Source organism: Acyrthosiphon pisum, chromosome X (assembly GCF_005508785.2).
Source record: "Acyrthosiphon pisum isolate AL4f chromosome X, pea_aphid_22Mar2018_4r6ur, whole genome shotgun sequence".
NCBI lineage: Eukaryota > Metazoa > Arthropoda > Insecta > Hemiptera > Aphididae > Acyrthosiphon > Acyrthosiphon pisum.
The window spans coordinates 76,519,627-76,546,430 of NC_042493.1; the positions used below are offsets into that span (position 1 = coordinate 76,519,627).

Here is a 26,804-nt window from a genome sequence, read left to right on the forward strand (position 1 = left end):
AAGTCTGTTACCAAAAAATCTAAAAAAATACATTTACGCAGTTTATTTTTATAGTCATTTTAAGTACAAATTTGGACGAAATTACATATTAAAAACCTAGGATAACTATTTTAGTTATTTTGTTGTGATTGTATAATATTATTCATGGGTACTTGAAACTTCTAAAGTATACTATTATATATCTATGATAGTACCACGGTTTTTTGTTGATGTATAACGCGTTATAAGTACCTAATAAATATTATGATATGATTAATTTGGAATTTATTATAGGTACCTAATATAATATTATGTCTTATACCTAGACTAACATACCGTCTCCGCTCAGAATCGTTTTTCTTATACAATGATATTATATCATTGAATTCAAATTTAATACTGTCCATTATACAGTGACCCACTTCTAACCTACTGTACAGCAGAGTGACATCCACTTACCCACCTTTTTTTAAACTAAATTTGTGAACTTAAATTTTTTTTTTGTTTGACGTGCAATCAATATTTCCTACTAGATATAATACTTATTAAATTATTATTATCTTTACTATCATTACCTATGTCATTATGAGTAAATCTTATTTATTTATTGTTGTAGACGAATACCGAATATTATCTCTTTTTTTGACGCGTAACAATTATGATCTATTATAATTTTTTTTGACTAGGTATTACGTTATTATTAATATCTATTGGGAATTTTTTTTGAATTTTTTGAACTTAATTTATGTTATAATTTGTTTTTTGTGTTATACTTTTATATATATTATAATATACAAAGTTTTAGTATTGTAAGATAATCATTAAATAAATTACATGCAGTGGCGTACGCAGGAATTTACAATGGTGGGGGGAGGGGGCTTGAAAATTAGTTACAATTTTATTTTTATTTTGTCCAGTCTAATAATTTCAGACGTTTATTTGAGGTAGGTATTATAAAATGTTTGGAACTTCCTAACTTTTCTGGTAGAAAAAATGCTCTGATCATAAACTTCGATGTCCGATGTATGTTTTTGGAAGCAAATTGGATCTAGTTGGTACTTTTAGGAAGTCGAAATTGAAAATGCTCAGTGCTTTCTTGGAGAAAATTGGAGAAAAAAAAATGAAAATTTATTAAAATTGTTTGGTAACCAGTTTGGTTATACTGTCCTTACTTTGATTGTATTTGATTAATTGACTTTTTTTTTTCTATGAATGTCAATAAAATATTATTTATTCGGTCAAAAAGCTTAAAAATGTAATACGTAAGTTTTTATTATAGCTAAAATAGTAAAATATTAACGATACATAGGTAGGCATCATGGTAATATTTTATAAGCATTCAAAGTTCAAATTTTTTCAAAACCACAGTTAATTTGTAGTTCAAAACTTTTAAAATATTAAATTTGTATAAGGCTTATAGGCATGTATATTGTAGCCAGGAGAGGGGCTGAGGGGGCTGCAGCCCCCCCCCCCCGAAATGTAAAAAAAATGTAAAAATTATTTTAATGGTCTATGATAGTCACTCAAAAAGTCTTAAATTGTATTTGAAATATTTAAAAATGTACTATAAGTATTAACACTTTTCAGCCATCTATTTGTGCTAATACGTATTTAATGTGTAAAAGTGTAAAAGTTGAATGTTGATCAGCCCCCCTCCCGAAAAAAAATTTTGCATCAATCCTGCTGCGCCAGGACTAGATAATTTAATACAAAGTCTTTCATACAAGTAGTTCATACTTTTACCGAAAAATTACAGATCATTTTACGAAAATTGGTATGCAAGTACAATATTTTTTCAAAAATGAATTCATTCTGGTAAGACGTATACGTATTTACGTTTTGCTTACTTTAGTTGAATACTTGACAGTTGAAATTTGATAAGTACCTATTTTTTTTTAAGTAGGTAATATTAATACGGCAATGGGGGGGGGGGGCTTCAGCCCGTTAGCCTCCCCACCACTTGGGGACGCCGCTGATTATAGTACAATTATAGTTAATTCCTTTAATTCCAACAATACAAAATATTTGTTTGGCGCAATGCATTTGCTCAATTATTAAAGGTAAAAGATTTACAATCGTGTTTTTTCATATGTAAAAAGGTAAAAAGTGCACAATCGTGTTACCCCCAGTATGAGGCCTATGTTCAAAGCAAACTTTGCACATCTGGACTTAACGTGTAACGATACTGACTGAACATTAGTGTAATAATTAGGGGAGAGTGTGATAAGTTGATGAGACGGTGAAGGTACGTTTTCCCAGCTGCAGCGTCTGGACGTAGGTCCGCGTCCGACGCGGCCGTGCTGTTCCATTGTTTGACGCTGCAGGGAAACCGTAGCTCAAGTTGACGAATTGATTACATTTCTAAACAAATTATAATATCAATGAATATTAGCGTAGACCTATAAACTGAATTTTAAAAATTCTTCTTTTTTTTCTTTTGTTCTTTTTTCCCTTATTATTTTTTCCGTTTTATTTGCGTCTTGTTGTGTTCGACAAAATGATGACAAACCCCCCACCACGGACTAAGATATACAGTATATGTACAGTATAAGATATATAGTATATCTTAGTCCGTGCCCCCCACATTACTATCGTATAATTCGATTATACTGACCACAACCAACCAATCACGTCATCATATTTATTTGATACAAGCTTATCAGCATCCAGCGATCACTTATCAAATATCATTACGATTGTGTGTGCTGTGTAGCGTGTACCGTCGCTGTCGGCTGCCGGCTTCTAAACTTCGCCTCGTGTTCAATATAATATTAAATATTTTACACTTTCAAAATTAACTTTTGCAATAATTGTTATTTTTTTATCTTACGATTTTACGATGTCACAGAACGGTGCTCCAGTTTTAGTGTTGAACACCAACACCAAAAGAAGATTTGGACACAAAGTTCAAAAAGAAAATATAGCTGCAGGTAAAAATGAGTTTTATGCCTGGTCTTTTACATATTACATTATTTTATCAACGGTTTTTAGCGTTTAAATTTAATAATAAAATTAATAGGTATTTAAATATCTAATATTCATAATAATTCTGTAGAAGTATGTATAATGTATGTTTACTTATATTTAAATTAATAATTAATATAACAACTATTTCCTAACAATATTAGTTTTTTTTTGATAATTTTAAATGTAATAGGTAAATATTGTATTAAGTATTAACTGCCATTTATATCATAGTGAGCGACACTCAACTGTTATTACCTATATTGATTTATGAGATTCATTGGCTTAAATATTATATGATTCCCGTAAAGTAATAAATCAATTGACTTATACAAGTTCCCAAATATAATTTTGTAAATAAAAGAATTTTATAATTATTTCTTATCTAATATATCTAAGTTCCAAAGTCATTAGTATTCTTAAGATGTGCGTCACTTCATATATTTGCATATTGTGTAGCAATGAGCAAAAAATTGAAGACTGGTCAAACCAAGATGAATGATTTTGTAATAGGCACCTAATAATTAAAGTTCAAGTAAAACAGGGAAAAAATGAAAAACCAAAGAAAATAATATTTTATTTGTATTTTAGAAGAAAACATTTTTATGATGTGATTTTTAATTTGTATCATATTAGTGTATTACTTTGAAAAATGTGTAGTTTTCTCTTGTAAGATGTTAAAAAATAAATATTTTGGTATGGGTGTCAATAATATAGGTTTACGAGTAGTTAATAACAATGAAAAAATAATAAGGCAAGGTTAAATCTCACTCAACACCAATGGTGGAACATTAGGTACATAGCGATACCAACACGGGTTAAATACATCTGAATTTAAATTGTTAACAAAAAAATATATAAAAATGTAAATCTTTTCAATGTGTACCTAAGAAATGTTAGTATAAAATATATAAGATTTAAATTTAAAGTAATTATTATTTATTAGTAATTAAATGTTTTAGATTTTTTATTATTAGAAATGTTTTAAGAATCTTAACAGATTTTAGATTCTTAGCGAATGAATGTATTATAATTACAATGATGTGTATTTTTTTTTCTGTCATTAACATTTGGGATAGAAAAAAAAAGTTCACCGGACAGCATATATCATTTTTTATGACCATTTGATTTTAAATTTTTTATGATATTTGTTAATCAGCGGTTTTTAGTTATAAAATTTGATTATTTGTACATTATTCATGTATGCTAAGCTGACACACCGTTTCCATTCAGAATTATTTTTTGTATGCAATGATTTATCATTGAATTCAAATCTAACACATCCATTACAATGACATACTCGACAACTACTATACAGGATAACAGTACCCACTTATCCACCTTTTTAAAAATTACATTTGTACTAAACATAGTTTTACAAAATACAAGAAAATAATAATTAAATTACATTTTAGCTTTATTTCTTTGAACATATTTTTGGATAATATTTATTTATGTATACTTTTAGGTAAAGCAATTGCAGATGTGGTGCGGACCTGTATCGGACCCAGAGCTATGCTTAAAATGTTAATGGATCCAATGGGTGGAATTGTAATGACAAATGATGGAAATGCAATTCTAAGAGAAATCACTGTCCAGCATCCAGCAGCCAAGTCATTTATTGAGATTGCTCGTACACAGGACGAAGAAGTCGGTGATGGTACTACTTCAGTAGTAGTACTTGCAGGGGAAATTTTGGGTGTTGCTGAACAATTTTTGGAACAAAAAATTCATCCAACTGTAATCATTAAGGCATACCGCCAAGTTCTTGAAGACATGTTAAATATTTTAGATAAAGAATTTAGTATCCCTTTACCTATGGATGATGAAAATAAACTGGTGGAAGTAATTCAATCATGTATAGGTACTAAATTTATTGGGACCTGGTCAGACTTAGCATGCGGTATTGCTTTAAATGCTGTCAAAACAGTGAAAATTAAAGAGGAAGGCCGCACTGAAATTGATATAAAAAGGTATGCCAAGGTAGAGAAAGTGCCGGGCGGTGCAATTGAAGATTCTGAATTATTAAATGGCATTATGTTAAATAAAGATATCACACATCCTAAAATGAGAAGATTAATCAAAAACCCTAGAATTATTCTTTTAGATTGTTCCTTAGAGTTCAAAAAAGGTGAAAGTCAAACAGATGTAGAAATTGTTAAAGAAACTGATTTCACTAGGCTATTACAGATTGAAGAAGAGTTTATAGAACAAATGTGCAATGATATTATTGCATTGAAACCAGATTTAGTATGTACTGAAAAAGGAGTATCTGATTTGGCACAACATTACTTAATGAAAGCAAATATATCCGTGCTTAGACGTTTAAGAAAATCTGATAACAATCGTATTGCAAGAGCTTGTAATGCTACAATAGTGACACGAACAGATGAACTTCGTGAAATCCATGTTGGTACTGGAGCTGGTCGTTTTGAAATTAAAAAAATTGGTGACGAATATTTTACATTTATTACTGAATGCATCAACCCAAAAGCCTGTACAATATTACTTAGGGGACCGAGCAAAGATATATTGAATGAGGTTGAGAGGAATTTACAAGACGCTTTACATGTGGCTAAAAACATTATGTTAAACCCAAGATTGGTTACAGGTGGTGGTTCCATTGAAATGGCTATATCGCAGGCATTGGTGAAAAAAAGCTCAAATATAGCAGGTGTTGTCCAGTGGCCATATAAAGCTGTTGCACAAGCATTAGAAGTGATACCACGTACTCTTTTGCAAAATTGTGGAGTTAGCACTATAAGGACAATGACATCATTAAGAGCCAAACATGCAATCAGAGGCAATGAGTATTGGGGTATTAATGGTGAAACTGGAGAAATGTCCAACATGAAGGATCTAAAGGTATGGGAACCAATCGTGGTTAAATCTCAAGTATATAAAACTGCAATTGAGACTGCCATATTATTGGTGCGAATTGATGATATTGTATCGGGAACTAAGAAGATTGGTGGAGATGATGGACAGCCAAAACCATCTGCACAGCCAACTGAAGAATCTATGAAGGAATAGTTCATGTTTCTATTGATCACTTAATTAATTTTAAAAACATTTCTACACTTTCTAAAACTTGTTTTTGCTCATTTATACTAAAAACTTTGTCTAATGCTTGATCTTGTTATTTAAATTATTTTTTGTGCCTAAACAACATTAATATTAAGAAGATGTCAGTGCAATATTTGTTTTATCTCAGACCCACGCGCTACATAGATTTAAGCTTTCACTTAACAATTGTTTTGAGACAATATTCAGATAAATTGATATGTCATGCCCTCAAAAATATTATTCTCTGTCGTTTTTTAATGGGTGATTTTACTCTTAGATTACTCAAAAACATACACATAATGATTCTGCGTAAATGTGTTTTGTCTATGTTGCGCGTTGAATAGAAAGAAAAAAATGGTGCGCTGACATAAAATCATTTCTATCAAATCAAATTAACTTTGATAATTGTTTAAAAAAATTCCTTACTGTTTTAAATTATTGAAATTTATTAAAAAAATATATTTTTATTACTTAAAATTTTAAAATTTGTGAATAACATTTTGATTTTTTATTATTATGATGATAATTATTTACAAAATAATTTATTAATTGATGATTTTAACTATAATATGATGAAAAACCTTAATAATACAATTGGGAACACAACTTTTAAATCAATACAGCTTTTAATTTTCAATACAAGTTTTAACCCTAGGTCAAGCTAGGTCAGTGGTTCCCAACCTTTTTGACACTATGGGCCACTAAGAGAACTTTTAATGTGTCGCAGACCACTTCAATTTTTGACCTTATTTTTCTCATAAACCTCGCATAAACACAAATCACTTTATTTCGCAAATTTTAGAATTTAGATTTTATGAATAAAGAAAAAACAATGAAATTTCTTATAGCTCATAATAATATTTATAATTGATCAATATTAAGAAAAGTTTAAAACCATCGACAATTTACCGTAAATTAATACTATAAAAAAATTTACATCAAATTAGTATATAGTTTATTATAACGTCTCACAGACCACCATTCAATGTTTCGCGGACCCTAAGTTGGGGACCACTGAGCTAGGTCAATGGCTGAAGGCATTAACAACACATACGATTGCAGGTAACATGTTCGCATAAGACAATCTCCAACACCCCCTCCCCTTTGTACATCGTTGTTAACCAAGATACTTTAGTCTTTCAATCAGTCAATGATTTCATAGGACATAAATATTGCAGTTGCCAAAATGAAAAATCAAGTAAGCATATTATTAAAAAAATATACTTTTTGGTTACCTATGATTTTACAGTATCACAATTCAGTTATTGCTACTGTCCAATTATTTGGGTACAATTTATTATTACTTTTGAAGGCATTTGCAGAGAAAGTAAAGGATATTAAAGATAGAACTGCGGACTGCGTGTACACTTTAAGTCTCAAACAATATAAATCATGGTTCAACTATATATTCCGATACCGAATTCAGATTGTTGACATGGTTATAAAACAGATTTAGAAAATTAGAAAATGCTGGTTTTAATCATCTAACCGCAAACAATTACATACAATTTTATTGATCCTCAAACTGGTGAGTGATTTGCTGAATGGCAATAACAAAGGGGAAACGTCTACATCTTAAAAGTTATTTGGAGTTTAATATGTACTGTCAAACTCATATTGATCCATTTTATTGAAATATTCTCTTCTCTGTTCAAGTGAAGAAATGTGGTTGGCGGTAAACAGTTTTCGTTGAGCAGGAGCCAGGCAACACCTGTTTGTTCCCCAAGCCGTGTCAACTATTTGTACACCTTCCTTGAAGCATTGACACGCCTCTGCTCACAAGTCGGCCGCCGACTACATTTCTTAACTTGAACAAAGTATAGTATAGACTGCAGAGTATTCGCCAGTGTTATTAAGTTTCTACATTTCTAAGATTTATTACTTTATAGAAGTTTCATTTCTATTTTTCATTGTGTGTACTGTTTTATATTTTACCAATCGTTAATTGTACACTGTTTAACCATGTGTGCCAATTTGAAATTTTATTATATTTATTATCATGTATATGATATAATAAAGCGCTAGAATCATATTTAGCAACTTTTGTATCATTTTTATATATTTTGATAAATACATTTTTATATTACCAGAGAGTAGATTAAATTCTGTGATATTACTTTATGATAAAATACAGTATTCACTGGTAGTAACCAAATTGTGACAACCGACGATAGTCCACTGCATAGTAAGGATATCCAAAAAGTACCTATATAAATATTTTTAGGGATTTTCCTTGATGCAGATATGACACGGTTTATTTATGATACTTATTAATTGTGTATTTATTTAAGATACATTATCTTGAGCATATTCAATATGTGCATACATTATGATGCCGGCACTTAAAATAAATAATTTTATCATTGTCAAAAGTAATAATTGATAATTATTATTATCATAAAAAAAGTTAATACATAAGTAGTTAAATACATAAAATGAAGCGTTTACCATGCTTTTTATTTTTTCATAAATAATATAATACAAATTGTTCACACTTAAATCATAAGGTGATTACACTCACATAAAAAAAAAACAATTTTGATATAAAAAATATGCGCTACATAATAACTTGATTATGTAAGAAATAGTTTAAATTAAGTAGCTATAAATGAGTTAAGTCATAAATAGGTTTACAATAATATTATCTATGAGTGTACCTAAATCATATAACAGTAATAAAATGAGATTCAGTTCGAAAATGTCCACTTAATAGAAAAAAGAACAAGCATCGAATCAATATAAAATTGTAAATGAATATAAGTAATTTGATACTTGTTTGATAGATTTCTGTTCACTTATCTTTTGCTAATTTCTGATTTTACGCCTGAAAATGATTAAAATCATAAAATTAGAAAAATTATCACAATCGTTCCGAGTGTCCACTCGGGTAAAAATATTTCATTAGGATTCATGAAAACAGTGTCATTCAATTCTTAGAATAACAGCACTGGATTTAAATCCTGAAATATAATGAGCAAAAAAATAATAAATAAATAAAAATGTATGTACTTTCAATGATATCCAACTTCATTAGGTTCAATTCTTTGCGTATTTCACGTAGTATATCTTGTCTTAATGTCTGTAACTCTAATGATATATTTGATATACAATTGTCTCCAAATGACTTAGATGCTATCAAGTCTTCAGTGGAAGTGGCAGACAACTGTTTTCGGCCAAGTTTAGGACTTTCACAACCATTTAATGAGCTTTTTTGACTATCATTACGATTCCAATTTTTTTTGTCGCCAGGTGATACACTTTCATCCTTTAGGGAAAAATAAAAATAATTATGGTACAGAAAAAGATTTTTAATATTTATGCACAATATATAATAAAATTAATTGAGCATTGATGTATTTTAACGGGACATCGTATTTTGACACACTACATCATTTTGGGTAGTTAATTAGTCGTGCTTTTAAAAATATAGACCCATGTTAAATAATATTATTTAAAATGTTATAAAGGAAAGTACCAAACCCTATACTTACTTGAGGACAATCAATTGGTTCTTTCTTTTCAACAGCAGCTCGACGTCTTGCTAATGTACGTGCCATTTCATCCATCATTGATGCCATACCAGTTTGACCACCATTAGCATTTCTACCAAGGGTCCCGTAATTTCCACTTCCACCACTGCTGGCACTACTCGTAGACGAACCACTATTTTCAGCTGGATGCTGCTTTAGTGTTGATAAAATTAAAGGACATACAATTAAATCTTAGACCGGGTTTTATAATTATAATAACATACTTTATTGGTACGTTTTAAACGAGCTGCCTGTAACTGTATTGCTAAAGACGATGTCTGGTCAGCAACTGATTCGGTGTGATCAGCTTCTCCATTACTACTAGGTCTTGGTAGACTGCCAGGCATTGGAGGTGGTTGAGGAGGCAATGGGCTAGACATGCCTGGTGGAGGAGGAGGAGGAACTGGTGCTGGCGGAGCCGACGATGTGCGATGGTGACCTGAAGAAGGCAACTGAGGAGGTGCAGGTGGAATGGTCGGTAAACCGTTAGTTGCACTAACGACTAAAATTATACAAAATTATTTTTTTTCCATAAATAATAATAATACCTAAAGTATTTGATTATAAATATAATTGACAATACTATTATCAAAAAAAATATTAAATTCATAATTTCATCTTACTTTGATTTTGCTGAGACATTCTCCTCTCTTGGATAATTGCAGCATCATCTTTCGTCATGCTTCTGAAATGATTAGGTACATTATTTGTACACCAATCTCTGAGTTAAATAAGCAATTAGATAACAATAATTTATTGGATGTATAAAATACATTTATGATAATAATACCTGTATCCCATATCCTCATCATACTGTCCATTTGCTTGTTGATATATAGGAGGTGCTGGAGGTGGTATATGGTTATGAGGATTATTAATATTATTTCTCGATACAGAATCTAGAACCTAAATTTAAAAAATGCTCAGTAAACCTTAATTTAACTTTTATCCAATAAATAAACACAGTTGTAGGTAAATTACAATAACTTAATGTTAAATACCTCAAGAGCATACACCATAGCTCGTGCAAAAGAATCAGCATCTTCTTTGCTACTAAAATTCAAACCATATACATGTTTATTATCCCTCCATTGGTGGAATGTTGTTGTTGCTTGATTATATTTTAGAGTCTTTAAAATGACACAGTTGATAACAACCTGTATAAAACATTTTAACACAAACATATAGTATTAAAAAGAAGTGTGCATGGAGTATGAACATTGAACATAGGTATATTGGTTATAACTTATAATGAAGGAGCAAACATATTTTTGGGAAATTTAATTTGAGGCATAGTAAAAGAGGACTTCTATTTTCTAATAAGTAATTTTGATAAAAGTTTGTAATATAAGGAAAAAATATCAAAAATGTATTTATAGGAAAACAAAATCTAAAATGAGTATTAGCCATAGGCGCAATTAGTGTTTGAGATTTGGGAGGGGGAGCTAAAGCTCAGATGGCGCTTTGGAGGTATCACAAAACCCCTTAAAAAGTTTTTAATGTGTAAAAATCTTTGGTTTTTTTTTTTGGCAGGGCTATTCAACTTTTAAGTAGCCTCCATTCTATTTGCGCCTATGGTGTTAACAAATTATACCAAAGAAAAATTAACTTTTGTATTTTAAATATTTAGCATAACATTTTTAATTAAAAAAAAAATACCTCATGGTCTTGTAGTTTTCTTCCAACTACACGGAATGTATTATTGATCACATGTTTAAAAATGTGTACTTTACTAAGGCCTGACGATGTTCCACTTGGAACCCATTTTTTGCTGTTATCATCATAAATCATCACAGATGCTCTGGCTGATGTAATACTTGTTTCACTAAAATAATTAATAAAAAAAAAATAATTTATAGATAGTCTGTGCAAATGTTTACCTATATTGATTATCAGTAGTCAAAGTGGCTCAAAAAGGTGACAGGATAGGGATTTAAGGGGGGGGGGGGGAGGAGGAGGAATTTAAACTCTTTACCTATACCTATTTTTATGATACAATTTTATTTATAGTACCTACATTTTTTTATTATATTTGTTAACTATTGTAAAATGTATCAAAAAATGTTTATCTCTGAACTCTAAAATAATATTATATATGACTAAGGACCTTAAAAAATGCATTTATGGATTATGCGTATGCCCTAAATATTTACCATGCATACTCAATTAATAAGCAAAAATGCTTAAATAGATAATGCTCTAATAAATATTTTATTTTGTCATTAAAAACAAAAAAATTAAAATTAATGTGTATTTATCATTTTTTCTTAATATTTCTAATTTCTTGAAGTTTGCTTTTAAATGAAAAAAAATTTCAACTATAAATGCATATTATGTTTATAATTTACCTATTAAACTGTTGCTCAATAGTAAGCAATACATTGTGTGACTAAAATATTTAGAATATTTTTGAATCTAAATGAGTGATAATTATTAATACCATACATTTTGTGATAAATTATCAAATTTATAATAAATTAATCATTTTACATGATTTTTTTTCCAATTTCTTGAAAATTCATATTCAATATTGTATAGGTACCTAATATGAGAAAAATGCACTTTAAATAAAAATATAACAAAATATACACTTTTATGAAAATAGAGCTACATAAAGCAAAGTAAAAATATTACCTTGAATTCGAACTCCTATACTCGTATTATTATATAAAATAAATTTATATATTATTTATCTATCGTTTTTGACACAATAAAACTGTCCATGTGTACCAAAAACACGGTTTTTCACTCGGTTTTTCATGAGATGAAAAAAAACATTTAAATAAAAAAATCACATAGAAGTTATTTCATAAACGTTAGTTGGTAACACATAGGAGGATTTTCCTATGATGGAAATAGCACAGATTTTATCCATAAATAGCCATTTTTTTTTTTAATCCAGGGACAGCAAAACAACAAAATCATAAATTTGGCACATAAGAGGTTTTTTTCATGTCAACGGTGCTAATGTTTTGAATGATTATTTAAAATATGCAAACTCCTAATATCCCTAGATCTAAACTAATATAATATTATCTTATAAACTTAAAATTGTAAGAAATTATGTTTAAATTTTTTAGATCTAGTTGTCACATTAGAACTCAATTTAAACGAGCAAACAAATATGTAGGTACCTGGTAACTACTTGTTTCATATCAAAAAAGTAATAATACTCAGGGCAGGAGTGGCCCGGTGAGTTACTGAGTAAAACTCGATGGGCCGCGACAATTTTAGGTCGTTCAAGTCATGAGAGGCAGCTGACTGAAAATATGTCAAGAATTAAAAGTTGAAGAAATGGAGACTATATAAAAAAAAACTAGGCATGGAATAAGAACGTACCTAAGGGCCGCCAGTTTGTAAGGGGGCTGATAAAATCAGTGGACTGATTTTATCTATTCCGGCCCTGATAATACTTATTAATAATATTAATAAGAAACATTATTCATTGTATTATTGTTAAACTAATTAAAAAACCCATCGTAGAAATACCTAACGATTTTATGAAAAACAACACTATAGGTACATTGATAGTATTTTTATAACATTTAATATAAGGGAGATGCATTATATTCAAAAAAATAATAAGAGGGATGGAAAATGGAAATTATAAAAGTGGAGGGGTGTCATCCCACCCTATCCCACTCCCTCCACTTCAACCACTGTTGTAGTATAATTTACATAGCATAACTTTATAAGTCGATCTTATAAACTTTTACAATATTATGAATCAATATAAATAAAAAATATTGCAGTTGTAAAGACTCAATGTGGTCATTCATTTGCTGCATTCGCTTGGACAATTTAAGTTGAATATATCCCTCAACTTGATATGTACAACCACTTTGGGTAATTCTTGAGGGAAGGTTAGATTAAGTTGGGTTACTCTGAGACCTACTCAAGGTGGTTTTACAATATACCAAATCGAGAAATGCTTTTGATTTAGGTGGTCCGAGCGAGTGATGCAACCGGGTCTAAAATGTACCTAATATGGTTGGTAGTCGTGATAACAGAAAAGTACCCATTTCTTTTTTCTTTTAAATATATAACACACAAGAAACAACTTGATTAGTTTATTTTAATATAAAGTGGACTAACCATTAGATGATAATCAAACAATTTCAAATTTTTACTTAACAAGATTTTGCTACATGTATTAATATTTTAAAATTATTTTTTATTAAATTTGAATAATGAGATATATACTTGAATTTAATCATGTAATACAAAACCTTTCACATATAACAATAAAGATTAAAAAAAACATATATGTACCCACCAATATAAATAGCCAAGTTAGATGTACCTTAGACCTTCCAAGTTACAATTTAATATATTTTTTACTACCTAAGCATTTAGATTTGCAAAAAAAAACTATGATTACAAGATAATTATGATAGAGATGTATAAGAATATAAGAGTAATAAATATGATAACAAAAATAAAAAAATAATATAAACAAAGTGGAAAATGTGTTAATATATTATAAACATATTTTGTGGGACAATAATATTAAGAGATAGTGTTGTATATAGTTATGATATTATGTGATATGTACCTAATAAAAAAACAAAAATATTTCTCATAATAATTGAACAATATTTTAAAAACAATAAAGTTTGAATCAAAAACCTAAATAAATTACATTTTTTTACTCTAATTATTTTGATAAAATTATTTAATTCAAAATATTATGTTAGGTAGCTTATAATGGGCATAAACAGAAATAATTAAGTTATTCTGGAAATTATTTAATGTTCATAGTATAAAATCTAAACATTCATAAAATATATTTGAATGAAATATTATCTAATAATTATTATAATATGTGGGTGGCAACTTTTTATAAAGATAAATAGATAATAAACATAAAAAATTATATTGGGTGGCAATATTTTTATGTGACTTTTTATTTTTATTTGTGAATTCTATTATCAACTTCCTGTTTTAATTGTTGGGTTTGCCTTAAATGTTTACAGTTATATGTTTTAGGTTCAATTAAATAGCCTACATAAATAACAATAAACAAAAAACAAATGACACATAAGACAATACTTCGTAAATGTTTTATAGGTGAAATATATTATGTACCCAATGAGCATAAAATATTCTTGGAAGTAAATTTGTGTAATAAATAGGTAATGTTTAATAATTTTACTACGGGCACAACTGGTTAACTGGTGGGTACAATCACATCAAGTATTTAAAAATAAAAGATAATATCGCATTTTACAATCAATAATTAAAATTCGTAAATTACTTGATATTAAAACATGAAATAATTAAATATAATATTATACTGAATTACTGTCATTAGTCATAATTATTATATTAGTTAATCACCAAGATAACAAATGCTTTGGGCATATGTCAGCTAATTGGAATTCGAAGTTTTCGAAATGACTCATAGATAAATTTGTAATTTCATTAATCGGTTTGGAACTGGTAAAACTGTCATGGTATTCCGCGAACGCCTAACACTATAATGACACAGACGGTCATTAGAGGCTATCTACGTAATTGCCTATTATTTCGTTAAAAATAATCACAGAAAAAAGTAAAGAAGAGAATGAATGCATTTAATGATTTGAAAAAAAATAACATTATTTTCGCATTAAGATATCTGACATTCTGTGTAGTAGTATAGATAAGATAAAAGGGACGTGCTTTTTTGGGCAGAGTACTAATAGGTTCCCGTTTTACAAGGGCGGGGGGGTGGTCAGGGGAGTGAAACACCGAGTAAAAGTCCGTAGATACCTAGGTCCGCTTACCGGGTTACCTAATACTGGTTTTTCGAAAATAAAACCACAAGAAGGAAAACGACGCTTACCGAATATCGGTCGAAGTCGGAGACGCGACAGACATCATGATGTCGGGATGTTTGACAACCGTCGCAACTGTCGTAACACACCTACGAATACTTGGGGGACAGGACCTGGTCGACTGCGGACAGTTTTCACGGGGCGGCTGGATATCGGCCGAACACGAACACGTCTCGAAATCGAATTAATAACACGTCTGTGATTCCGGGTGGTCGCGGCGACAGGTTAGGAATGGACGACGAAGCGCCGTACGAAAAAAGGGTAATCGCACCGGAGCCGAGACTCTACCCAGAGATTGTACGAACACGTCGTCATCGTACCCGAACAATACGGCACTGATATCCACCCGCGGGGGTGGGAGGGGTGTGTGAGCCAGCCGCCAGTCGTGGTGGCAGCGCGAGATGTTGTTCGGATACGCGCGGGGCGGGAAAAAACATGTAATCAAGAGGAAAACATTCCGCGATTAAAGTAACGCATAGAGGTAGGTGGTACCTGCAGCCTACCGAACGCGGTACACGCCGGTCGGAGAAAACGGGGCGGGTAGGATGACTACGCGACCGACGTCGTACTGTAATAACATTAACATCTTAACACAATACCACCCAAGTATCGGTAGGTAGGTATCTACCCATAACAATAGCAATACAAACAAAACGAGACTCACCTCATGATTGATAAGGCGGCGGCAGTGGTGGTCGCGTCCAAAGATTCCGCCGCCGTCGTGGTCGCGGTCGTGGCCGTGGCCGTGGTTCAGGAGTAGAAGAGACAGTCGTCGTCAGCGGCGGTGGACGGGCAGCCACTCGGCATCACCGACGTCGTCGTCTTGTGTCGTGACTCGTGAACGAGTGCAACGGCCGGCGGCGACGCAAAAAACGGGGCGCACACGCAGTACACTTAACCGGACTGACGGCCGTACGTCGGTGGTTCGTCTGCCGATGAGCTACGAACACAACTGCTGATGTTCATCACACACGATACACACGGCGTGAATTTACCTAGTGTTATTACAATATATATATATATAGACGAGCGACGCACACACGCACACACAAACGCTCGGGACGTGCTCAACGCCACCCGTTCGCGATGAATGCGTTTTGTTACTGACACTGTCGTCGACCGTCGTCTGCTTGCGCGTGTGTGTGCGCCGAATGGATTGGGTACTACCACCGCCGACGCTACCGTGCCAACCGTGCTGTGGTGTAGGTACACGTACGGCGCGCGCACGAACGGCAGTCGGTGGGTCGGTAGTGTGGAGAGGTGTCCGCGGTGCGCCGTGTGGCGGTGGGTGCTGCCGTCCGGCGGTGGGGTGGGCGGCCGAGAGCGGACGAAAAAAAATACCAACAACAATAATAATAATAAAAACACAGGCCGACGGTCGACGACGACGTGTTCGGCAATAGCGGTCCACACCGCAACGCTGCGCACCACCAGAGGTGCGTTACCCCAGCACCCGTACTTCAGAAATCATAAATTGTAATCAATCAGTATTTTGTACAATTTTGTACAACCCTCGAACCCCCCAAAAACCAATTTCATCTTACGGGCGCTACGGTAACGCACCTCACCGCCAACACGTATATGGCGGACTGTTGGAGTACATTATACAATGTACATTCATTAATTATTGAGTAAATGGACAATTTAATTCCCTTCTGACTGTGATTTTCGGTGTAGACAGTAGACGTGTAGTAGAACATTTTCAACTGATACATTTTTTAATGCGAACATAAACGCGAATGTTTCTTTTAGGGCCCGGATTACAACAGTTGAACTCCGGTTAAACCACCGAATTCGGCCGGTAAAATCAGTGGTTCAAGCGTAACCGAGGTTTAAACTATGATTGTAAAACGGGCCCATAGATTCTGAGCAGAGCGATGAATATATTGATTTTACAATTGGGTGTTTTTTTTTTTAATTTTGTCTGTACAGTCGATAAGAAGTTGAAATTCGAAATAATGTTTCGATTCTCAACTTAAAAGCTTTTCCGCTGGCAAAGTGAATCTAGTTGGTGCATTCCAGAAGTAAAAAATTCCAAGTAGTTTATAAAAGCACCAGGAAAAACAAAATAAAAATTAAGGAAAAATGTGAATTGGAAATCTATTTAGGTTCTTAGCGTTACCCACGGGGTGTCGCCAATGGGCAACTTCCCCCTCCTGTAAATCAATCCCCATCACATTTACTTATTGTATAACATGTAAATACAGATTGTAAATATTATGTTTTGTTATATTATGTTCAAAAAAAAAAAAAGGTTTTTAGCGTAACTAAAAAAAATTACCGTAGATAAACATGCCATTTTCACTGAGTGTTTATATTGGGTTTTACTATACAAAATATAACTTCCAAAATATTTTTACTCATGTTGAGCTATTCATAGGCATATTCTGCATTTTCGATTATTATAAGTTCTAGATTCTGAGCGGAGCGATGAATGTATTGATTTTACAATGATGTGTGTTTTTTTTTAATTTTTTTAATTATTTTTTTTATTTTTGTGTCTGTCATCACTTTTTAGGACAGTAAAAATGCTTTGATTTTCTTCAACAGTATCTTTTGTGATAGGAGAGTGAAACTAGTTGGTACTTTGAGGGGTCAAAATCCCCCTGGATAGGTTATAAATACCATAATTTTTAAGGGTTTGGCTGGAATATAATCCTTTATTGGACAAAAAAGGCGATTACAATCAACACGTAGGTACTGAGTTGATAACTATGCTGAAAAATCCAACAATTCCAGTTACATCTTTAGACCAGGCCACAAAAGATATACTAGCCAATTTTGGTAATAAATTATTTTACGATTATTCTATTGTTAGTTGTATTTTACTTTATTTAATGATAACACTATTTTAAATAGGTGTTGGTAGTTGTATTCTGAACATGGTGGACAAAGATTTTCCAATTGAGCTAGTTGGTTGGAAAGGATTTTCAATTCTCAAAGATTATGTAAATGGTGAATGTAGATTACACTATTTGAGATTACTTGGAGTTGATGTCTCAGAATTTGGTAATACTTATTACTTAATATTATCTTAAAACACTTTGTGAATGACATAAAATTTAACCTAGTTGGTACTTCGTGGGTCTAGTAAAAAATTAAGTAAAAATTTCCCAGTAGTTTTCAAAAGCGACGTGAAATACAAAAGAAAAATTAAGGAAAAACGGGAATTTTTACGCAAAATCTGTTTTCGAGAAAATCGATTTTGGTTTTTGGTGCAACTCTAAAACAAATGATTGTAGGTACATGCATTTTTGACGGAATGTTTATTTAAGCATTATACACAATAACATTTTCCAAATATTTTGACTTATTTTTAGCTGTTTACGGACATTTTCAGTTACCATTTTTTTTAGTTTTTTTTTCTATAAATATCATTAAAATTGCATTTGTTGGTTAAAAAACTTGAAAATTTAATAGAAGGCTCCTAGTATATTGTTTCAAAGGCAGATGAAAAAAATTAAAAGTCCATAGTCACAATTTTTTTTTAAGCATTTAAAGTTCGAATTTTGACAACATTTAACAAATTTTAATATTAATAATTATTTTGTAATTAGAAATTTATAAAATGTTCAACTTTTATAGCTAAGAATTGGAAATTTAAAACAAAGTTCACGTAAATAGGTAAATATATAAATTACTTAATTCACAATAATATCATCAAATATACTTACCTAGTAATATCATAGGCTGACTGACCGTTTTAACTAGGAATAGTTTTTTTTATACAATGATATTATATCATTGAATTCAAATTTAACACCATCCATTACAGTGACCCACTTGTAAAATAAAAATAAAATTGTAACTAATTTTCAAGCCCCCCCCCCCCCGCCCCCATTTGAAAAATCCTGCGTACGCCACTGTGAAGGGTTATATGAATTTCAACTCCTAAATTCATTCTTTGCAGTTTGCATGCGATACCTACCAATATAGGGAAACCTGTATGGTTCAAATTTCAAGTTTATCCTACTGCGAGAAGAGCACCACAAAACATTGCACTTTTTTTCCTTACACAATTTTTTCTAACCACCATACATGTCATCTAAGGACTAAGACATTAATGTCAACAATTGAATACTATTTATAAATTTGCCATTATCACTTTAACCACCTAATAAGTAATAAAGAACCCAAATTTATGATATTGTAAGAGAAGTTACTGTGAAGTAATTTATTACGATTACCTATAAAAACAAATTAAATAATAATACTAATTTTGATGATTGTTTGTTAAAATAAAAATAATGTCAAAAAATTTGCCAAAAATTTTGTTTATGTTTTTTTTGATAGTGTAATTAGATTACCAATTAAACTACTTAAGTGTATACAAATGTAGTTATAAGAAAAAATGATTTAGCTCTTGTAAATTAAACCTATATCAATTATTTCAATTAAAAGCATTAATGCATATTTTACTAAACTTTGGAGGACCATAGTTAATAAACTAGCGAGCCAAAATTGATGATTTGACTATCAAAATTTTCAGAAAAAAAAGATTTACCGGAATCCATTATAAAAAATATAGTAGTTACCGTTTGAAAAAATAAAGTTGATTTTGCTATTGGTACACCTACGTGTTCAAAAATTTTGAAATTATTATAAAAAAATTGCCCGATAAAAAGAAAGAAACAAGTCTTTTTTCATTTTAACGAAATTCTATTTCATCGATCCATAATCGTTAAAAAACCCCGAGTACAATGACATAAGATACATCCTATATATTGAATTCAAAATTAACACCATCTATTACAGTGATCCTGCACTTGTAACCTACAGGCTAAACTACTAAAGCAAAACGACACCCACTTACCCGCTTTTTAAAACAAGTATTTCCAATGTATATTTTTGGTCATTGTCTATTCAAAACAATAATTTTAAAAAATAATTAATTATAATAATATTTAAAACAAATTAGAACAAATTTAAAAAAATATAAAAACGAACTAAAAGATTTTCTAATTAATGATTAATAATAAAAAAAAAGGTGGGTAAGTGGATGTCACTCTGTTGTACAGTAGGTTACAAGTGGGTCACTGTAAAATGGATAGGATTAAATTTGAATTCAATGATATAATATCACTGTATAAGAAAAACGATTCTGAGCGGAGACGGTTTGTCAGTCTAGGTATTAGACATACCTATTATAGGTATACTTATCTATAGTATTAAAAAAAAATTGACCTATAATTTATATACCATAAATTCCAAATTAATCATATCACAATATCCATTAGGTAACGCGTTATACATCAACAACAAACCGTGGTACTATCATAGATATATAATAGTATACTTTAGAAGTTTCAAGTACCCACAAGTAATATTATACAATCAAACAAAATAACTAAAAGAGTTATCCTAGGTTTTTAATATGTAATTTCGTCCAAATTTGAACTTAAAATGACTAACAAAATAAACTGTGCTTATGTATTTCTTAGAATTTTTGGTAACAGAATTAAATATTTACGTGAAATCTTGTTTTAAATTTTCAATCCTTAGATATTAAAGTTGAACATTTTATAAATTTCTGGCTACAAAATAATTTTTCAATTTTAAATTTGATACATTTTGTCAAAATTTCAACTTCAAATGCTTATAAAAAAAATGTGTGCCTATGTATTTTTAATATTTTACAATTGCTATTTTAACAATATATCAGGAGCCTTGCATTAAATTTTCACGCATTTTTACTAAACAAATACAATTTTATTGATATTTATAGAAAAAAAAATTAATAAAATTGAAAAATGACAATGTCCGTAAGCAGCTCAAAAAGAGTCAAGTTATTTTAAAATTGTTATCGTGTATAGAAAATTCTAATATAAACATTCAGTGAAATTTTCAAGTACCTATCTACAGTCATTCGTTTTTTAATTACAATAAAATAAGAAAATCGTTACGTAAGAAATCGAGTGAATATCAAATGTTGTAAAAATATGAATTTCAAACGCTCATAAAAATTTAATTTGAGTTTCTTAAAGACATTTTTTTTTTGATAAAGTTAGATTAACCAATAAGGAATCTTGTATTATATTTTAAAATCTTAGTTCTAAAAAGAAAAATTTTTACGAATTATTAACTCAAAATAATTTGCTAATTTTCGTGATTTTTACATATTTTGTCAATTTTTGAACTTTAAATGCTAATAAAAAAAAACTGTGACTAAGGATTTTTAATATTTTTCAAATCTCATTGTAACAATATAGTAGGAGCCTTGTATTAAATTTTCAAGTATTTTTACTCAACAAATAAAGTTTTATTGACATTCATAGAAAAAAAACTAATTAAATTGGAAACCGAAATTGTCCGTAAACAGGTCAAAACAAATCAAAATATTTTGAAAATTTTATCATGTATAGAAAATGGAATTATAAACAACCAGTAAAAATTTCATATATCTACAGTCATTCGTTTTAAAGTTACACCAAAAACCAAAATCAATTTTCTCGAAAACAGATTTTGCGTAAATATTTCCGTTTTTCCTTAATTTTTCTTTTGTTTTTACGGCGCTTTTGAAAACTATTGGAAAATAATACTTTACGAAATACTTTCGACCCCTCAAAGTACCAACTAGGTTCACTTTCCTATCAGAAAAGGTACTGTTAAAGAAAATCCAATCACTTTTACTGTCCTAAAAGGTGATGCAGACACAAAAAAAAATAAAAAAAAATAAAAAACAAACATCATTGTAAAATAAATACATTTATGGTTCCACTCAGAATCTAAAAATGGCTGGATATTCCGGCATACAAATATTTTATAGCATAACTTATTGTTTATTAATATTATTTTAATAGACATTTTTATTATTTACTTTTATTGTATTATTTAAATAAGTTCATTTTTTAAAAATATAGGTGGTATATTTCTACATTAAAAAATGTATCGTGGGTGGAAATGACTTACACAGAAAATATTCTGATGGGTATTTGTGAGGTCACGTCCGGGGGGGAAGTTCTATCTGATCCGATTTATTGTACCTAGTACGGGTAACCGTCTTTTTCTATTTCCATTTCAAACCGACGACAGCGGAAGAGCTGATGGGAGATCTGTATTTTATCCATACTCTACTCTGACATACATACTCGCTACTCGTTGTAGGTACCTTGTACCATTGATTTTATAACATAAAATCAATGCTTGTAGTGCCTCGCAGTACAACGCGTACTACTTATGTGCGCAAAAAATATTACGATGACGGCCCCCCTCTGTGTGTAGCTCTGTGACAATAACCCATGCCAGAATAATTACGCTTACTGTTTTTTATTTACAAAAAGTAACGGAATTATAAAAAACAAAATAACATTCGTCACTCGGATGTCCGAATGACCGATAGTATGGAAAAAACCGTTTCAACAATATATAGCCCTACAACGTTTTCGGTTTGACAAAAATAATAAAACATTTTAGCACTAACGCAAGAAATATAATATTATAATCTTAAATCCGTCTAGACCTAGACGGACGATTATAATCTATTAACAGTTTATTAACCTATTGGTTATTATCTAGCCTTAAGTCTACAGTATAAATAATTGGTACTTCACATTTATCCCAACTATGTTTAATGAGGTACCTATCTAATTCTAAAGATGCACTCATGTAAATATGAAATATTGAACATAATCTGTTAGATTATAGCAAAAATATTAGCCACCATAGACTCATCACCATAGGCGCAAATAGAAGGTGCTTATTTGGGGCTTAATCTCCTAAAATGCAATAATCACTTAAACATTTCCCACATTATTTTAAGCTTATTCAATATTATTATAGTAATTAGTAAGGCTCAAGCACTTCAGCTCCCCCCAAATCTCAAAGGCTATTTCCGCCTATGGCCATCTCACTCATACACCTAATAGCCATACAGATTACAGACACGTAATTTCAATTATTCAGTTGTTGGTGTCAGCATATTTGTGAGCCATTTTTAAATTATTACCCAGACGGTTAGACCTATTACCTATATAGTTATAACTTATAGTCTATATACGTCATATACAATATAGATTAAAGTAGTTTTGTGTTATATACCTGTAGTATACAGTATACTGTATATTGCATACATTGTACCATTTATACCAATACTTTATTGTTTAGTAGGCTGCATACTATTTCTATAGTTGCGGACGAATTGTTGAGGTCAATATTATAATAATATAACGATTGCGAACACGGGTTTCGTTATCAAAATACTAATTGCGGATATCAAGTTAGGTCAACCTTGTGGCTTGCAATGCAAGTTGCAGACACAATTAATATATTATTATACCTATCCCTTCACCACCTTTTCAGGACTTCGGACAAGCTACCAAAAAAAAAATTGGTAGTTAGGGTTAAAAATATTAATTGTGTCTTGCAAAAGAGAAATCTAAATTATTCTTAAATTAAATATTATGTTTTTTCTATAAAACATACATTCTTATCATGTATTACATTCCTTCACAATGTTTTTTTCATAAATATATATAGTCATCACAGTTTTTGTGGCAATTTTTTTTTTTTTTGATACAGTCCGAATAAATGTTAATTTATTAATTTCACTAGGTACTTATTAGGTATATTTTTTGTTTTACATTTCAAAAGCTTAACTAACAATCTTAATGCTGATAAATAATCTTTATATAAAATATAATGATTGGAAACTTATTCCATAGCCTATAGGTAGTACCTATGTTATATTGATCACAATTCGTATCAAAATCAGAATTAAAACACATATCAGCTCTTTAATTTTATTTTCGGTAGACCAAATCTTACGAAAAAAAGGTGTGAATACACACCCTGCTCTGAATTCTGATCCCCTAATTGCAAGCTTAGTTAATGAAACATTAATTATTTCTAAGTTTCCAACAGTCTCTCCTCACAACTGTGGGCTCTAAAAGTCTAAACATAAATATATATATTATATAAATAATCATATATAACTAAATGTAGAACATATTACACAACTAGGTATACAACAATTTGGTAGACACTATGACCTACAGCTTAAGAAAACAGCGATTCAAACTTATAAATAATTAATATTATATTACAATTTTATGGATGAACGATATTGAGGATATTTAATTGGAAATATAATGAATAATGATAACTGGATTCTGGATTTAATTTAACTATAGTAATTATATATTAATATTTATTTATCAATTAACATATTATTATTTTTGATTATTTGACTTTAATTTTTTTTCAAACGTGTTATTTTATATTTACATCTAGCATTTAGAAGGAAACTATATATTAGCATTTAGCATACATTTTGTTATCGCATGATTATACGTCCATCTATAAATTACATTATTATTGATTGCCCCACTTTTTATTATTTTAATTGTTTAATTAATGAACTAATTTTCTGCTTTAATGTTTCATTTTATTCCGATATTTATATTATCTCCAACAATATCGTATTAGGTACTATATGTTATAATTTATATTCATTATAATAACTAATAACCATATCTCTATATCATGTCTTCAAAACTATAAATGATTCATTGAAATTTATCAGTTATCTTTTATGCATCGTTTTTGACTCATTTATAATATGTACTCACATTTTATCTAAGCATTGCAGTATTATACATACTATAATAATTATAATTATTAAACCACATTTGCCCGAAATACTCAATTAATAATTAATATATATTATATTACTAAAAATAAATATTTTAAAATTACACTTTTTGGCCCAACAGATAAGACTTTATTGATATTTATAGAAAAAAAACTAAAAAAATTGAAAACTGAAAATGTCCGTAAACAGCTCAAAATAAATCAAATTATTTGAAAATGTTATCGTGTATAGAAAATGGAAATATAAACAACCATTGAAAATTTCATTAAAATCGATTTTGCGTAAAAATTCCCGTTTTTAAACGCTCATAAAAATTTAATTTTCTTAGACATTTTTTTTTGATAAAGGTAGATTATCCTATAAGGAATCTTGTATTACATTTTAAAATCTTAGTTCTAAAAAGAAAAATTTTTACGAATTATTAACTCAAAATAATTTGCTAATTTTCGTGATTTTTACATATTGTGTCAATTTTTGAACTTTAAATGCTAATAAAAAAAAAACTGTGATCAAGGATTTTTAATATTTTTTAAATCTCATTGTAACAATATAGTAGGAGCCTTGTATTACATTTTCAAGTATTTTTAATAAGCAAATAAAATTTTATTGATATTTTTAGAAAAAAAACTAAAAAAAAATGGAAAATGAAAATCTCTCTAAACAGTTCAAAATAAATCAAAATATTTTGAAAATGTTATCGTGTATAGAAAATGGAAATATAAACAACCATTGAAAATTTCATTAAAATCGATTTTGCGTAAAAATTCCCGTTTTTCCTTAATTTTTCTTTTGTTTTTCACGGTGCTTTTGAAAACTACTGGGAAATTTAAATTTTGACCTCCCCAATGCACCAGCGATATTCACTTTCCAATCGAACAAGATACTGAAGTTGAAAATCGAAGCATTATTTCGACTACTTATCGTGTACACAGACACAAAAAAAAATTTTAAAAAAACACACATTGTAAAATCAATACATTCATCGTTCCAATCAGAATCTAAAAAACTAAAAAATTTAAAACTGACAATGTCCGTAAACACATCAAAAAGAGTCAAATTATTTTCAAAATTTTATCGTATATGGAAAATGCTGATCAAAACATTCAGTTAAATTTGCATGTATCTACAGTCCTTCGTTTTTCAATTACAGCAAAATAAGAAAATCGTTACATGAGAAATCGAGCTAATATCAAATGTTGTAAAAATATGAATTTCAAACGCTCATAAAAATTTAATTTGATTTGCTTGAAGACATTTTTTTTTTTGATAAAGATAGACAAACTTATGAAGAATCTTGTAATACATTTTCAAATCTTGGATTTTAAAAGAAAATTTTTCATGAATATATAATAACTCAAAATAATTTCCAAATTTTCGTCATTTTTACGTATATTGTCAATATTTAAACTTAAGATGCTTATAAAAAAAAATTATGGATTTTTAATTTTTTTCATCTGCCTTCGAAACAATATACTAGGAGCCTTCTATTGAATTTTCAAGTTTTTTAACCAACAAATACAATTTTATTGATATTTATAGAAAAAAAAACTAAAAAAAAAGGTGGGTAAGTGGATTTCGCTCTGCTGTACAGTAGGTTACAAGTGGGTCACTGTATATAATGGATGGTATTAAATTTGAATTCAATGATATAATATCATTGTGTAAGAAAAACGATTCTGAGCGGAGACGGTATATCAGTCTATGTATTATATATATATATATATTTATCTATGGTATTAAAAAAAAATTGACCTATAATAGGTACCTATAATAAATTCCAAATTAATCATATCATAATATCTATTAGTACTTATAACGCGTTATACATCAACAAAAAACCGTGGTTACTATCATAGA

General features: G+C 29.9%; 3 protein-coding genes across 6 annotated transcripts; 2 read left to right on the top strand and 1 right to left on the bottom strand.

Moving 5' to 3' along the window:
- The first annotated feature begins 2,664 nt into the window (after nucleotides 1-2,664).
- Nucleotides 2,665-7,157, top strand: LOC100166907 (T-complex protein 1 subunit gamma). Its single transcript, XM_001943556.5, has 2 exons — nucleotides 2,665-2,909; nucleotides 4,412-7,157. The coding sequence occupies exons 1-2, from the start codon at nucleotides 2,819-2,821 to the stop codon at nucleotides 5,974-5,976; spliced, it is 1,656 nt and encodes a 551-aa protein (XP_001943591.1). The 5' UTR covers nucleotides 2,665-2,818; the 3' UTR covers nucleotides 5,977-7,157.
- A 1,109-nt stretch (nucleotides 7,158-8,266) lies between these two features.
- LOC100164896 (protein enabled) lies at nucleotides 8,267-16,496 on the bottom strand. 4 transcript variants are annotated; one of them, XM_008189842.3, is made up of 9 exons: nucleotides 16,023-16,496; nucleotides 11,199-11,364; nucleotides 10,541-10,696; nucleotides 10,330-10,445; nucleotides 10,163-10,260; nucleotides 9,764-10,041; nucleotides 9,501-9,692; nucleotides 9,019-9,274; nucleotides 8,267-8,833 (listed from the first exon to the last, which is right to left on the bottom strand). In XM_008189842.3, exons 1-9 carry the CDS (start codon nucleotides 16,025-16,027, stop codon nucleotides 8,805-8,807), a joined length of 1,296 nt encoding a protein of 431 aa, XP_008188064.1. In that variant the 5' UTR covers nucleotides 16,028-16,496; the 3' UTR covers nucleotides 8,267-8,804. The 4 variants fall into 4 exon arrangements, with proteins under 4 accessions (XP_008188064.1, XP_016663930.1, XP_016663928.1 ...); XM_016808441.2 differs by lacking the exon at nucleotides 16,023-16,496 and adding an exon at nucleotides 15,367-15,864 and having other exon boundaries at nucleotides 10,163-10,224; XM_016808439.2 differs by lacking the exon at nucleotides 16,023-16,496 and adding an exon at nucleotides 15,367-15,852.
- Nucleotides 16,497-18,036: 1,540 nt separating this feature from the next.
- LOC107885063 (tRNA (cytosine(34)-C(5))-methyltransferase-like) lies at nucleotides 18,037-18,411 on the top strand. The gene is made up of 2 exons (XM_016808431.2): nucleotides 18,037-18,142; nucleotides 18,218-18,411. Exons 1-2 carry the CDS (start codon nucleotides 18,073-18,075, stop codon nucleotides 18,394-18,396), a joined length of 249 nt encoding a protein of 82 aa, XP_016663920.1. The 5' UTR covers nucleotides 18,037-18,072; the 3' UTR covers nucleotides 18,397-18,411.
- The last annotated feature ends 8,393 nt before the right edge of the window (nucleotides 18,412-26,804 follow it).

Coding starts and splice junctions, on each gene's coding strand:
- LOC100166907 (XM_001943556.5), top strand. CDS start 2,819: ATGTCACAGAACGGTGCTCCAGTTTTAGTGTTGAACACCAACACCAAA. Junction 2,910..4,411: donor AAAAGAAAATATAGCTGCAG/GTAAAAATGAGT, acceptor GTATACTTTTAG/GTAAAGCAATTGCAGATGTG.
- LOC100164896 (XM_016808439.2), bottom strand. CDS start 15,404: ATGATGTCTGTCGCGTCTCCGACTTCGACCGATATTCG. Junction 10,697..11,198: donor GAAAACTACAAGACCATGAG/GTATTTTTTTTT, acceptor TGTTTTATACAG/GTTGTTATCAACTGTGTCAT. Junction 9,693..9,763: donor GTTTAAAACGTACCAATAAA/GTATGTTATTAT, acceptor TCAACACTAAAG/CAGCATCCAGCTGAAAATAG.
- LOC107885063 (XM_016808431.2), top strand. CDS start 18,073: ATGCTGAAAAATCCAACAATTCCAGTTACATCTTTAGACCAGGCCACA. Junction 18,143..18,217: donor AGATATACTAGCCAATTTTG/GTAATAAATTAT, acceptor TATTTTAAATAG/GTGTTGGTAGTTGTATTCTG.